General features: G+C 34.9%; 1 protein-coding gene across 1 annotated transcript in view; it reads left to right on the top strand.

Annotated features, from left to right (window-relative positions):
- The first annotated feature begins 3,186 nt into the window (after window positions 1-3,186).
- The window catches only part of Hsdl2 (Hydroxysteroid dehydrogenase like 2), a 99,118-nt gene continuing 85,267 nt past the window's right edge, over window positions 3,187-17,037 (top strand). Inside the window, exons 1-2 of the mRNA XM_069838178.1 lie at window positions 3,187-3,241; window positions 8,848-8,932. Of these exons, the coding sequence (XP_069694279.1) occupies window positions 3,202-3,241; window positions 8,848-8,932 (125 nt within the window). The 5' untranslated portion in view covers window positions 3,187-3,201. The remainder of the gene's footprint in view (window positions 3,242-8,847; window positions 8,933-17,037) is intronic.

Genomic DNA, 17,037 nt, shown 5'->3' with positions numbered 1-17,037 from the left:
ACTAAATAAATGTATACAATACATAGTAAGCAGAATAATTTAATTTAAAAGCATACTTTCATTAAGTTATACAAATTTGTACAATTAATATCAAGTAGATTAATTCAATTTATAATCATAAACAATTCATCAGTTCAGCTATACAGACTACTATACAATTTACAGCATATACAATTCATCAATTGAGCTATACAAACTATCATTCAATTTACAGTAGGCCTATATACAATTTATCATACAGTATACTATTCAATGACATTACTCACGGTTCATTCTGTATATGTTACAGTCTAAACGCAAAGTCCATCAAAACGAGAATTAGTAAGAAATTATAGATTTAACGAAGCTCTCCATACACACCCATAAATAGTGATAGTAATAGATTTATTGATATTAGTTCACAAAAGTACAAAACTTAATAATTTAAAAAAATGATCCATATACAAAAGTAGTTATGCATAATAAATATACAATTTCCTAAACTAATTAATTTATCTCAAATCTCAATAATTTACTGGTTCAAACTTGCGCTTACGTCTGGTTTTATTGCGTATTTAAACCAATCGTAATAACCATTAAGACTTTAAACCTTATTTATCTGCCCCTTTTCACAATTTACTACCATAAATATTTTTAAATCAATTATTCTTTTTTTTTACTTTAAAAATCTAAATTTATTCTATAACTTTCGTATTTCTGTTTAGTGATAGGTACACTTATGTATGTTAACTAATTATTCCGTGTCATCATACCGCATCCAGGTTAGCAGTTGTTGACATATGGCCAGCACACTGCAATTGCTGAATCGGTATTTTTCAGTGCGTACAGTAGGTCAGTCTAAATTCCTGCTACATGCTTGTCAGCAAGTTATTTACTTATTTATACATCCTGCATCATACATGTAAACACACTTGACATATTAAATTTGACTCAATGTCAATTACAGTTACAATATTCTTTACCATGCTCACATTTTCGTTTAATTCTATTCTACTTTTTGTTAAATTTATTTGATGTGTAATCTTATTGAAATTTAAAGTCTTGAATATACAAATCAATTTGATGTTTTCTTTATAAACAAAGAATTTTACTACTAAATACATCTTTCTTGTTCAGATTTTTTTATAGGAAAGTTAAGTTTTTGTTGTTGCCTACCTCTTAATAAATAATTTTGTTCAGTACTTCTATCATTATCTGTATTCGACTGTTCATAATTTTTCTGCTAATATTTATATATGGCCTTTTACCTCTAATTAAATGATCGACCTCAACTTCATCTTCCTCGGTAGAATCCGTTAACCTCATCAGTGTTGACGGTGTGTCAATACCTCTAGCTCGTCTCGAACTACCCCAGGACTGTTGCACTATTTGTACACGATTTTCACTTTCACTGCATTTTTTGGAAGAACCATAGGTGCTTCTCTCTGTAGCACTTTCACTCGATCGCCTCTCAGTCTGTGTTACCGCCCCGCCAGCCGCCTCTTCTCTGGTTCCCGCAGCTTCTTCCCTGCACGATCTTCTTTCTTCACTCTTGTTTCTTCTTGAGGGATTTCTGAAAGAATCGTTCTCAATTTTTCTAAGGTAGTCTATTATAGCGTTCACACTTGTAAATTCACCAGTTTTAACATTTATCTTATCGGATTGCTCATACTTTCTTGCTCTGCTGCCATTCCGATTTGTACTCTCTAAGCTTCTATCTTTTCTGTTATACTGGTGACAGACTACAGTAGTAATCGCGATTAGCACTTATCGCGATCAGGCCCGATCGCGATTACCGAAAATGTGGTGACACACTACATCCCGTCTGGTCAACAGCTGAACTGCCATAGAGGAAAGAATTTTCTCTATGTACATACGTATATGTTTGTTTCCCTCCTGGACAACACCTAAAGTTTATACTTTCTTTTGATGTTTGTTCATTGTTTTTTTCCCTTTTTTTTTGTTGTTTCTTGCAGCTTGATATGGGAATTTATTTGTTACAATTGTTATATGCTTTACAATGCAAACTGATACAATTTATATTATTTTGAAAAGAGATTTTATAACCTATAAAATTTAAATCATGCCAAAAATTTATATTATTTTGTAATAAAACATTTTTAAAATCAACCTTAACCTCGACGATAGCGTCGTAATGGAGACTGAAATTGGAAATCTGAAAAAGAAACTAGTTCCAGTTTGTAATCCATTATTTATTGAAATGAAACATCTTTCAGCAGCCTTCTATTGCTCTCTCTCTCCCTCTCCCTCTCTCTCTCTCTCTCTCTCTCTCTATATATATATATATATATATATATAATATGAATAATTCGTCTGTCATTTGTCAATATATTTCTTTTTACTTTTCTCACATCTGGATTAAATTTCTCCACTACGTCTAATAGTAGCCAAATTCATTTTCTAGCCATTCATTTTCGTTTCTATTTCATATAATACGATGGAAGGGGTAACAAAATTTCACAGCAGAAGCTATCACGACTTCCTAAATAATATAAATCAAGGTGATTCGAAACCCAAGATTACTAAAATGTTACTTTCGTCCACTGGGCCGTGCCTCAGCGCGATTATCTTGTTCTGGAAACAGGATTTAGCTCCTGATCGCGATCGGGACGGTGACACACTACAAACCCGATCGCGATTAGGTCGATAATCGCGATTAGTGACTGTAGTCTGTCACCAGTATTACGTGTTATACTAATCCTTCTGTTTCCCTGCAGTGGATATGCAGCTCTATTACTATTTGTATTACTTTGTTTATTATTGTTTTTGTTGTAGCTACTAAGTATGTCCTCAATGTTATAATTATTCAAATATCTGAGCTGATTATCTTTCCATTGATCTTGATTTTGTCTTTAATTAAGTTTGCTCTAAATCCTTTGCTTCGAGCTCCTTTTAACAGTGGAATTAATTTTTTTCTTTTCTCTCTTATGAAGCTCTCCAGAAAATTCTACATTTGAATAATATATTTTATCTGGAACTAATTGACTGCTGTTAGTAATTTCCCATTGTAACGGTTTCAGAAAGTTTAGCCCTGACTGCGCGACCGTTTTACGTTTGCAGTCGTTGCTGATTATTTAGTGGCCGCTAACTGATAAGTATGCTCGCTAAGTAGTATAGATATACAGCAAAGTGAATTTATAACGTCCATTCGCAGTGAGTGACGACATTCAATGTGAGACTTTGTATCAAGAAGAAGTTGGGATGTGTTTCCTCGGGAAGTTTCGAAAAGAAAAAAGAATAAGTAAGTACTGTAATAACAAGAGATGCATATAATAGCGGAGGTGAGAGAAATTAAATTTGTAGTAAAAAGAGAAATTTTCATTACCAAAGAATGAAAAAGTTTGATGTGTTTGAAATCGATGGAGAGAAGAAGTTAATTCCCACAGACGAAACTCTAAAGTAGGGTAAAGGTGCCTAATTCCGTTATACCCCTAATCCCGTGATAAAATTTCAATTGACTGTCATGGAGTCGTGGTCTCTGACTTTTTAAGTTTCTGAAATACCTAACAGATGCCAGGAGATGTGTTTCTTTTTCAATTCTATTGACTACCCGCCTTTTGAATAGAAGAAATCGGCTGCAGAAGCTTTTGTTCAGTGAAAAGTGGTTGACCAGTAAGTTTTTCTTTCTCTTGTGACCGCTCCTGAAGAAACATTTTATATTTGAAGTAAGAATTAATATAGCATTATAAAAATTATATATTACTGTAGATTATAGCCAGCTGAATCAATGTGTATGATTATTTAAACATTATGAAACAATAACAATGCTACAAGAACTTTCCCATTTTTGGATTCATTTTCATATTTATCCTTCCTGGTTCAGTCGACCAGTGATGCCAACGCTAATTTGTGAAAATTAATGTCTATGAAAGAAAATAGTTCGTGAAAATAATAATAGAAATAAGTTATAGAAAACATCAGTCATAATTATAATAAAATAGTAGGGCATATATGTAACTTAAATACTGCTGTCGTTAGGAATATAAATAATGAGAAATAAGTGTGTTATAAGTCAATTTATTCAAAATTAATTTTGTATTGAATTTAATGTTGCACATTGTGCGCATTTCTTCTTATTCTTCTTCTTCTTATTATTATTATTATTATTATTATTATTATTATTATTATTATTTTGTATAGGATTTAACTTTCAGTTTATTTTGTTAATAATATATTAAGTAAGTTCATGCACTTTGTAAGTTCATGCATATGTATATATAACTCTGCCAGCTAAAATAAATTATTATTATTATTATTATTATTATTATTATTATTATTATTATTATTATTATTATTATTACTATTATGTAATATGTATTCCTGTGGTTACACAAGTATTTTCTATGAAATTTGTCACTTAGGCCCTTTATCTATGTTGTAATTTCTTGCTTAATCCATATTGAAACAATACACCATGACTTTAATGTGTTTTTCCAAATACAGGTTTGTTTTCTGAGCAGTTAATGAGGATTATTTTTTTATCACGGAATTAGGGTATCATTCACGGAATTAGGAAACCACTATCACGGAATTTGGATCCCTGTCACGGATTTAGGAGCCACTGTATAACAATGAAGAATCATATATTATATACCAAACTTGTAAAACTGTTGACTCTGAATGTTGCAAAAACTGTAGCTAAGGGTCCAAATAACGTCATTTAGGTGTTATTTGAAAATTGTTATTACAATTTTGGCATAACTATAGATTTTATTAAATAGTCACGGAATTAGGCAACCTTATCCTATATGTAATTTACCAGCCGAGGGAATATTCGATGTTTTATAAAGCGCGCATACAGTTTCTACCCTTTTAGGACACCCTTTCAAAATGTTTCACTCCTGTCGTTATACTTATGTGAAACAACCTAATATTTATACAGGGAACAAATTACTGTGAAAAATGAAGTATTATACTGCAAACCCAATTTCTCTATCGTCCAAACTGTAGAATATGCAACAATTTTTCTGTTACGAAAATGTGTTTAAAATAAATAAATTTTTCATAAATGAAATATAATTACTCCGAGATGAATGTACTTACATCAATTGATTTTGGGACAGAGTTAGACATATCTGATAGGCTTCCTGTACAATTATTACTTTCTGTTTTAAAAAATTGTGACACTTTGTTCACGCATTGAAATCCAGATTTTTTCTTTTCTTTTTTTTTTTTTTAGAAAAAATGTCTTTTTCTAAAGTTCTCTTGAGTTTGAAATTCGTAGATAATTGACCTTGGACCGCAACTGCCACTTACATAATAACATTGGTAGTTTGTACCGGTAACGTTGGTAAATCGGCTTATTCCCTCCATTTTTAGTAATCAGCTATGGAGTTTACTATAAGTATTGAAAGGTTATATTTATTTCTTAAAAAACTGAAAATGGATCGAAATTCAGTAAGTATGAACGTGAAGTAGCAGATTATTGTAATGTGGAAAAATTACTTGCCCTAATATTCCTAAATTCGTTGATCTAAATAGATCCATTCTGGTGTAATTTAATTTTTTTCCTACATAAAGTGTAATTTTTCAATAAGTTTTCAAAGCACGAAAGTTGTTATATAATTCACAGTTTTAAAGATAGTGTGATTGGGTCTATAGTAAAAGAAACTTCATTTTTCACATAAATTTGGTTTCTGTATAAACAACAAGAGTTTTGACTTCAGTATAAGGACAAAAGTGAAACATCCCTTTTGAAGAGATGTCCTTAAGCTTTTGGTAGAAGCTCTAGGTATAGTTGTAGGACATAGGCTGAAACTGGAAACCTCAAGGAAATGCTAATATCACCACTGATATGATAAAAACCTCTTTTTATCAACATGCGAAACGTGCAAAAAGCAAAAATTTGTAACAAGAGGAAAGTTATGGTTTCTAAACATGAACAGCTGCTGTCAGGTAAGCCTAACATGGAATCTCACTACCTCAAGCTGACCAGGTGTTTAAGTTCATTATGCTGCACCAGAATCATCTAATCCAAGCATGGGGAAAAATGGCTCCGAAGGGCCACTGCACTCAAAGCAGCCTTACCTCACTCCACCGACCATCTCTCCGCCTGGTGCTTCGTAACGACATGATTCATTCAGTGGCGGGTATGGTTTCGATCTCGGGACGGCAGTTTCAGGAAGAGTGGCAGAAGGAATTTTTTGTTACTAACAAAAAGAAAAAAGTCTGCTGCTTAATATATGAATTTAAAATTGCGCATATAAAACGCTTCAGTATTAAACGCCACTTTCATCGGAAGCGTAAAGCGGACTTCGGTGATCTTACAAGTATTTATTTACAAGTTTAAAAGTTATTTTCGTAATATTTGTGAAAATATATAAAACAAAATATGTTTATGGTATTTTCGGGGTTTACTTATTATTTTATTAATCATCTGGAACTGAACTTACTTATTTAAAATTCTGAGTGCATATTAGGCCTACTTGATGCGTTCTCTTTCCAAGAAAGGTTTTCGGAAGTAACTGCAATGGACAAGGAGATGTGTCTGTTCAATAATCCATTTGTATTTGATGTTACCCAAGCAACAGAGCCACTATAGAGCTGCAAACGAGCAGGCCAGTAACTACCTACCAGAGAAGCAATTCCCTAATCTGCGCACATTTGCAATGCGTATTGTATCTATGGTTGGCTCAACTTACTGTTGTGAGCAGATTATTTTCCAAAATGAATATGACCAAAAGTATCTCCAGGTCTAGGATCACAGACATGCATTTAGTTTCAGTATTAAGGTTGAGTTGTTGTACTTTAGAGACAAATACAGTATATCCTTTTTAGTTAATAACAGAAAACTCCGAGGGACATCAACACAAAAAAGTGAAAACTAGCAGTATAGGCCTACAGTAGTATTTCGTTTCATTCATATCTCGTATATTTTGTTTAATATGTTTTAAAGTTAAATGACAATGGAGCTTAATTACTTTCTTTAGTGTTTTTACAAAGAAACAATTGATTATGTTGATCATTATATTGTGTTTAATATGTTTTCATGTTAAATGACAATGGAGCTTAGTTACTTTCTTTATTGGTTTTAAAAAGAAACAGTTTATTATGTTGATTATTACATTTTTTTAATATATTGTACAGTTAAATGACAATGGTGCTTTGTTTTTTCTTTATTGTTTTAAAAAGAAACAATTTATTATGTAGATCACAAGGCAGTTCAAGAATTTTTCATTCATGATAAAGGAGTTGTTATACAATTGAAGAATATATAATTTGCGTAATGACAGTAGGTGGCTGTAACAATTATTGTATGACACATGTACTTCATATAAACAAAAGACTGTAAAGATTTTGAAACAAGAAATAACAGCGAAGAAATTACTAATGCGAAAGTGCGTCGAATCCACCACTGCACTTGACTTAGCAAAACAACTGCGTTACCCCTCGCCTGCCAATCAAACGAATGTGGGGTGAGTAGGAAACGTTCCCTCCCTACTTTGCTGATAGTCCCCATAGCTGATCTAATCAACCGAACATTTGTTACTGCGAGCGCTGCGTACAAGAGATCTGAATAGATTGCCTTTCAACCAACTTATATTTTCTTGATGTTTGGTGTTTGGTGTTCCCAGTATCTTACATTTATTTTCCTAAAATTTGGTACTGGCAGCTCCAATTACGGAAGTGTTTTTACCTGGCATATCGAACAAACTAATAGTGAGTTCAGAAATCCGCGTAAATTTAAACACTGCTAACAAAGACCCCTTTATTAATAATAACTACATAGCGGAAAAAAGTCGTTCGGATGTGAAGGTAACTACAACGTGACTAATTTGTCCCGTCAGACGGTTTTTGTTTACGTAAGCACAGTAGGTACACTAGAGGCGCGTGCAGGTATAGGCCGGGGGAAATGTAAATTGACACACAGAATAACCACTGAATATTGGTTGCACGTTGATATAACTATTATAATGGCATATTTTGTGTACTTTTCTATAAACTCTTTAAAGTGAGGATTGTTCAACGTTTTGAATGGAATATTGCAACTTATCATCATTCGACACAAATCCTGGCTAATGTCATATTTCATATTTGAGGCGGAATTTGAACTTGGACCCTTAATTTCTTCTAACATAAGAGCAACATTTTTCATGCGTTTCTGTGTATTACAGTGATGTTCTATCGATTGTTTTGTTATCTTTTTTAATGCACACATACATAATCGACACTTAACGGTATCACTACTAAAAATGTGGACACCATATTCTTGTGTTAAAGAATACACTCCATTTTTTTAACATCTGTCTTCGGTATTCTGATCACTTCACTGAATACAAATGAAGAATATGTTTACGTATCTCAATGTTCTCTGTTCATGTACGGACGAGGACTGACAGAACGTAGAGTGGCAGTTGTTTTCGGTGTTCGCATGGTGCTCTCTGCGGACGGTACCGTGTTGTACTTACTTGGGATGCGTGCACACCTCATGCCATAGTCTATGCGTACAGTACTTGTAAACCGTAAACGTGTCTTTTATTTGACTTTTTTTCCGCCGTCTAATAATAACTAGGGATGGAACTCTGGACACCGAACCTATAAAGTTAATCACGTCGCCTATTATACAAGTCGTGTTCTTTACATCAACTCAGGATAGTAGAGGGAATTCTACTGAGCATAGTGTTGCCAGATTTTACATTCACCAAAGAGAGACATTCTTTTCCAGCATACCTAATACGTTCAATCTTTGATAGTGATATGAGTGTGGACAGAATTGATATGTCATGATTGAACAAAGAAAAAGAGAAACTATTCTTTTATATGAAGTTAGAAAACTAATATTGTTATTAAAATTGTCATTTTAATAAAACCATTCTAGAATTTGCTTTCTCCTTGAACTGTTAACAGCAGAACATCACAAGATCTGGCACAGCAACAGTAGACCCATAAAACTGCACATTTCTACGATTCACAAGGCTGTTTCTCAAATAAGGTAATATATCAAATAGTTCTAGAATTAGGCAGTTTTAAATTGAAGACCTCAGAACAATAAGTGGGTTATCGACCAATTGTGGCATTTTCGGATTTTCAAACTTTCTTACTGTTCCCGCCTCGTAGAATCAGAATCTGTCATTGGTTCTCTCAAAACCCCATTTTTAGTATTAGAAACTGAAGTTCATGTAATATGCTGTTCCATAATGTAAAGTGAATAGAAACTTTGTTTTTGCTCTCCTGAAAAGTTGCCTTTTGGTTCATAACCCACTTATTGTACTGAGATATACAATTTGCTTGCTGAAGTAATACTCCCAACATTTACAAGAAATTCTACGTAGCACTGAGCAAGTTTATCTTAAAAAAATGCCTGGAGTAATTTAGATTTATTCTCGTGACAGAAAATAATAGTTTACAGCTCCAAATTTCCTAAGCAGCCTATGAATTTCTGGAACCAAAGATAGCCACTTGTGGGCATATGACGAATTAGTTCAGTCCATTGCATATCAAGCTAATGAAAAAACTTTTTCAAATTGACATTTTTCTTGTTAGTTGATCGACTAAACTCATTATATTTTATTTCATATTTAAAAGTATTACAACCATGTCTGACAATTATTGGCCGAATGTTATGGGCAACCAATAGCAACTTCATTTTTATTACGTTTCTTCAAAGCAGTGTTCGTTCCAAATTCACTGAAGCATTATCAGCACAAAAATGCCAACTCGAATCGAAGTGGAACGCGGGATTTTTATATGAAAATCGGGACATATCCCGCCAAATCAGGACATCTGACAATCCTGACTGAGCACTGCTATGCTTGAATCAAAATATTGCATCGTATATTTAGGTGACTAAAACAAATAGATTATAACACACATTTACAAAAACGACTTACCTCATTCCCTTCATTGTAGAAACTGGTGATAAATTTTAAATAAAAATGAATATTCATTGTTTGGTACACTCGTTGCACACTTGTACAATTACTGATTAACAGTAACTTAGGGTGCAATGCGTTTGCGCCAGATTTATTGCTTATTTGCAATTGAAAAGTACGGTCATATTTAAGGATAATGGGTTTGCGCCAACGACAGTTTTGGGTAAGATTTTTCATTTTTCTTAAGTTGGTAGTGCACGAAATCTACTAGTGCACGATACCCAGGTGGCACGTTTTGTTTAGTAGTAGGCACATTGAGTGGGAAGACATAAACATTGTGAGGGAGACTATTTATTTGTCTATGCTAGTGACTAGTGAAGGTTGTCATGGAGGTAGTCCAAAGGTGCAGCAATAGAGGACAGGACTTACTTATAAGAGATGGTTTTAAGTGTTCGCAAGGCGTGCACATATGTAGATGGACGTATACGTTGGCGTTCGATCAACATGTCATTCGGGATACAATCGAAGAATTCTATCTTGTTCAGAAAGTAGTACCTACGATTAAGAAGATAATTCCGAATGGATGATGCCATTGACGAAAAACAATAATTAATTTTGGACCAAGCGATGAAGACGATGACGATGATGGCAGCAATGATAGCGATATGCATTGTGTACAATTGTAAATTAATGTAAATTCAAATAATAAGCCTGTAAAATATTGTTATAAGAATATGTACATATCAGCTGTAGGTGTAAGTCATGTAGGCCTATATAATGCATAGAAATACAATAGCTGTAATAACTCCGCCATTGCCGGTCCCCAGCCCGAATGAGAGAGGAGGAGTGTACACACGATTATATTTAAATACTTACTCATTACAGGTTAATTAAAACCTGCTACGAAACCATGTTCTCTCAAAACCGGAGTGTCGTGAGATGATGGTCTGTATTGAACCAAGTTCTTTTACAGTAAAGAGCCGTAAAGTGAAAGAACCAACGTTTTCTGAAAAGAGTCACGTTACCCGAGGGAGGGGCATCCTTGCCGTGCCGTTACGTTGATGAGTATATGCCGTATCGAGCAGTTCGAAAGACAGACTTTGGGGATGTAAGGTTCAAGATAACTTGCAATAAGAGATGTGGAAAAACCAAAACAACCACTCACTGCTTTTGTTCCATTGAATTACTGCACAACAAGAAGCATTTCCTATACATACCTGACACTTTTAGCTCTCATTATCCGTCTTTTCTCTGTTTCACTTATTTTCAGTTAGCGATCCAGCAGTCTGAGTGTGAATTGCGTGATTCTATCGTATTTTGTATGCGATTCGTCTATACTTGTTTTCTTGAAAGATGGGACATGACAGTTAAGCGGCCGAGTTTGGAATTACAGTGCCATGTTGCCAATATGGACTACCACGCTGCCAGCTGATGGAAGCTAGCAATTGTCGTTAAGATGGCTGACGTTAAAACATTCATTGACAATTGACGCGAAGGTAAGAAAGCAATACAAAAATCGACAGAGAATCAAACACGAAACGTGCTAATGCTAACATTGTATGCACAATAAATGTCGACAAGAGAGCTATTAAGCACTCGCCACGTGGGAAGTGTAACTTTGGCAACTCAATCGTTGTTACCATAGCAACAGGCCTACCACGCTGTGACATTCAGTTGTTTTTCCGATCGCAACGCTCTTCTCATGTCTCATCTTAAAAAAAAAGTATAAGTATGTTCATTCGTGATGCCTATTGCAAAATTATTGAAAGAAGTAGAATCTCCAACAAAACACACACAGGGCTCAATGGTGAGGCTGTCAAAATTAAACTAGTGATGGTCTATAAAAAACTTATTACAGCACTGTGCTCTAAGTAAAAGAAGGTCCTGTGCCAAGAAAGTGTGGCTTACTTGAACCTGGATCTCATAAACTCACAATTTGTGCATTAAAATTTTGTCCAGTAACTTCACATGATGTTGAGAGATTATTTTCAGCATTGAAAAATATCCTTGTAGATAACAGACGAAGTACGACAACAAAGAACCTTGAAAAGATGTTGGCTGTGTTTTGCAATCACAAAAAGTAGGCTAAACCTTAATGTCGAGAAACATACTATATACCTACCTGACATATAATCATTTACATTTTTTTTAGCAATACAGTAAATCATACACAAATTTAATTTAGCGTGTTTTTACATGTTTATATTTTATTATGCATATTTAAGATTTTGTGCATAAAAATCATACCCTAGCGATACAATTTTTCTAGTGAAATTTGTTAGTGTGATTTATCCTCCAGAATCTATAAATCTGGATAATATCTAAAATATTTATTTTCTTTAATTATACTACTTGGAACCTTTACATTCTGATATATTAGCGTATTAGCCTATTGATTATACAGGGTGTTTCCAAGGTGGTGTTACAAACTTTCAGGGATGATGGGGAAGGGCACAAGTATCAATTTGAGATAAGGAACCATGGTCCAGAAATGAATGAGTCGAAAGTTATAAGCAAAAATAGTTGTGTGGAAATGGAATTGTAATTTGGCACCACGTGCACTCCTTTCCTTAACCTTTGGAACAGTCGTGGAAAGATGGTATGGGCCGGATGTCTCCTAAGTACTTGGCCCGATACAATCTGTGAGCTTGTCTACTGTTCTCATTGCCTCGTCCGTATTCGAAAATCAGGTTTGCTTATTCCGCTCTCGTGTACTCCTCCATTTCACTAGGATTGATCGACTGGACACTGCAACTTGCACACATACACTGCTGTCTACAGACGTGCATATCAGGACCGACCATGTCCGTTACACATTACGCTATCTACATTGCTTTAGTGTAGTTCCCCATCACTCAGGCAGCACACTGAATGGAATACTGTAAGTAGACAACGTAAACAACGTCAGATGAATACAGTATGTGTAAGATGTACAGATAAATACACATAAATAAGGTGTACAGAGGGATAAAATTATTTCATTTCCACACAATTATTTTTGTTTGTAACTTTCGACTTGGTCATTTCCGGACCAGGGTTCTTGATCTCAAATTGATACATGTGCCTTTCGCCATCATCCCTGAAAGTTTGTAACACCACCTCTGAAATACCATGTATAACGCAAGAACGCCGGATAATCTCCGTAATGTTCGTGTTAAATATTAGTGTATAGATAGGCCCACATATGAGACGCTCAGTTCTAAAGTGGATCAAGTCCATGAGATCTAGTTTTGAGATAATTTGGCTTAAATTTAACTTGATCTAGTGAATTGTCTAATTTGACTAGCAGCAATTTTATTGCTCAACATTTCTTTAGAGAGACCAATTTAAATATAGGAAATATGTGTTCAGCTGCTATGGTGTTGGTTAACGGTCAATCACATTTTGAGAGAAAAAAATGGACTTGAACCACTTCAGCTTCGAATATTTTTTATCATGAAGGTGAATCAAGTAAGCAAATTGTATGAATAACAGAATTTTATTATTTCTTTGCAAGAAAATGAACGAGTTTGTTATTCCACAAATCAGCTCATCATTCATCGACATAGAGGACACATCGTTATCCGAAAGCACGTCATTTTTGTAGACCATAGACCGTGTGACTGTTTATTCCGTAAGTTTTTGAAGTGATTATGAGCCATGTGTGGAATGAAACGTAAAAGTGATATCATATCTGTTTTCTTCGCTATGGTGACTGCCCTTGGTGCTGTTTAGAGGGGGTCTTGCTAACTCAGAAATTTATACTATGACTTAGACATGGACACTTTTGAGAAAGTCATCAGTGTGTTCAACGTAGATTACGTAAACTGCAGAGTCCATGTTCATTTGAGATTTTAAATTTCTCAGAATTACTTATCGAATTTTTTTCCTGTAAAATGTATCTTCTTCCCCTATTTTGTTTAAATTCACAATATGGACTTCACCCTTACGTACCAGTGAACAAATATTTGTGTAAGCCTATTGTTTCGCGGCAAACAGGTAGCTACTGGAGCCTGTCTTTATAATCTGGGTACCGGACTGCAGATAAGGCCGACAAGAGTCTCAATGAAATTGAACCTTGTTGAAGTGAGAAGTGTTTGTGGTATAGTTTAGGAAAAATGCCAAAAGCGAAGCAAAGTATTCAAGTAAAATTAAAACAATTAGTGTCTCGATATGGTGAGAAAGTGTTTTCGAGTGATGGGAATATACTGTATTGTAAACTGAGCGACGTAGTAATCTCGGAGAGCAGCGTGTGAAAACAGAAAAACACAAACGTGGTGTACAACGAATTGAAAATGGAAAAACACTACAGCAAATGCTCCTAGGGGAATCCTGCTAATCTTATTCACATTCTGTGAGGAACTTTGTACAGCCTTCCTTAGTGCCGACATTCCCTTAGGGGATCATCCAAAACGTCGTGAATTCTTAGAAAAACACACAGGCAAATCTCTTTCCTTTTCTTCCACGATAAGAAAGGACTACACACCCGAAGCTACGAAAAAACTATGCAACAGATCAGACAACGGGTTGCAAATAAAAAAAATGTGGGTGTTAATTGATGAAACCACTTACTCTATGGGAAGATACGTTGCAAATTTTATTATGGGAACTTTGGTAGAAGATGGTCCGAGTGACAATTTTCTAATAAACTGTGAACATTTAGAAAAAGCCAATTTTTTCACCATTAGTAAACTGTTCGACAGGTCTATGTGTGCCATATGGCCCGAAGACGTTCAGCATGACAATAAACTGCTCTTTGAAACGGATGCTGTGCCTTATGTGGTGCAGATTCACTCAAAGCATTATATAGAGTGCGTCAGGGAAGTCTCTCCGCACTGAAGAAGCGGAGTGTATGCGCTCGCAACTCCAATTATGTTGGTAGCATCAGCCGGGCCGGGTCATTACCACATCCTTGAGTGGAGGTTGTTTAGCTAACGGTATCAGTTGAGGACAGATGGAGTGTACTGCAGTCTAAATTGTGAGTGAGTTGTGGCTAAAGACTAGGTCTACTGGTGACAATGCTTTCTACTGAAGAAAGAGCGTTTTTGGTGGAATACGTTTTTCGCGAAGGCGATAAGTTTACGAAAAAAGTGAAACAGAAATTTCGTATGCCTTTTCCTAATTCCACGTGTCAAAATCGCGATACTGTACGTGATTTGATCAATAAATTCCGTGGAACCGGGTCAGTTCTCGATACACGAAGAAGTGACAGGCCTACAATTTTAACGATAGAAAAACTTGATGGAATCTCGGATATAATGTTGCAGAGTCTTACAAAAATCAACGCCCAAATTAGCACAAGAAGCCGGAATCTCTAAGTGGACAGCAATTAATTCTGTAAGAAGCGAATTGCAATTGTACCACTATAAAATTACAGTGACTCATGAATTAAAAGTGCGTGAGATATTTTGAATGGTTTCAGAGATTTATAAATCGGCATGGACTTGACGTTTTAAATGAAACTTTCTTTACGAACGAAGCATGGTTAACTTATCCGGCTATGTAAATTCTGAACATTCACAGGTTTGGTCTTCAGAAAATCCCTTTGCAGTAAGAGAGATAACGTTGCATCGGAGTGTGGGTTGCCATATCAAGAGCACGAATAATAGGACCGATCTTCTTTGAGACTCCTGTGAAATCGGATGTTTACTGTTCTCAGATTATTTATCCACTTATTGCTAGACTGAATGAAAATGAAATTGATAGTTGTTTTTTCCAACAGGACAATGTTACGGCACATAAGCCTACGTCAAACCATTCGCTTGGACTTTTAATAGAGTTCTTTGGCGAAAAATAATCACTAAATGACTCTGGCTACTACGGTCTCCCGATTTAATATCACCGGATTATTTCCTTTGGGGTGCGGCAAAATCTGTGGTAGGCCTATATGGTAATAATCCTAAAAGAATCAATGAACTTAAGGCGAATTTTAATTAATTATGTGCAGTCGATTACGCAAGAAATATTAGTGAAAGTGTTTGCGAATAAGTATAAAAGAGTCCAACTATACCTTCAAGAACGAGGAAAACACTTCCAGCATCTGTTATGATTGTGGTGAGTGCATAGTTTACGTTTTTTCCCTAGCTTTAAGTTCCAGCTATACCAACATAACTGCAGTTGCTAGCACATTCACTCCGCTGTCTCTAGTGCGGAGAGACTTCCCTGGCGCACTGCAGTAAAATGGTGCATGTGACTTGTTTGGCTCACGCCTTAAACAAAGTTGTAGAAGAGATTCGTAGTCAATTCAGTGAGGTTGATAAATTAATTGGATGTGTCAAAAAGATCTTCTTGAACGCCCCTCCACGTGTTGCATCATTTAAGTTGGTAGCTCCAGACATTTCCATCCCGCCTTCTCCCATTTTGACAAAATGGGGGTCCTGAATTTGATGTCTACAACTATTACTGCCAGAACTTCAAGGTTGTGAAAAACATCATTGGTTCCTTTGACAGCAGGGAAGCCGCTTCAATTAGATTAGCTCAAGAATTAATGTCTAATTCCAACACTTCAGGCCAACTTTCATATATCAAATCCAATTTTGGGTTTCTTCCTGCTGCTATAACTGTTTGTAGAAATCAGAAGTGTCACTAGTGAAGCAGAAAGAACTAGTGAAAAAACTGTGAATAACTTTGATGTTGGTTGTATTAAAATGTAGCAAAAAGTGTCAAAGAAAATGGAAAAGGTGTTAGAAAAAACAAAGTGTATCATAAATTGTGTTCCATTTCAATGATTTTGTCGGGTGAAAATTTTTCTTTTAATGGCTCAGAATTAGATTCAAATGATATTGTCCATTTTAAATATGCTCCTCTTGTGTCAGCTGAAGTAGAAAGAAGTTTTTCGAAGTACAAGGCTTTGTTGGCTGACAATAGGACATCTTTTTATTTGAAAATTTGCACAAGGTATTCATTATACATTGCAACTCAGGACTCATAAACTGAACTAAAAAAAGCTGCGAAAAAATCATATCATACGCCAACTACTGATAGTTTTAATAAAAAGCATACTACAATATCAAATTCCATACTTTAGCTTGCTTCCCATGTGCATTTTATTCTTAAATGAATAGTTCATAGTCATAAACTGATTTACTAATTTATTTAACAAATGAAATAAATTATTATCTAATTATAATAATTAATATTGTAAATTCATATTTTTTATGTTATATTGCATATTTCTGCATATTTTATAGTGCACATTTTGGAGATTTCTAGGTCATAAAAACCCAGCCCTAATTATCATTATTAT

Source organism: Periplaneta americana, chromosome 10 (assembly GCF_040183065.1).
Source record: "Periplaneta americana isolate PAMFEO1 chromosome 10, P.americana_PAMFEO1_priV1, whole genome shotgun sequence".
Classification (NCBI taxonomy): domain Eukaryota; kingdom Metazoa; phylum Arthropoda; class Insecta; order Blattodea; family Blattidae; genus Periplaneta; species Periplaneta americana.
This window is presented reverse-complemented; position numbering and strand designations above follow the sequence as displayed.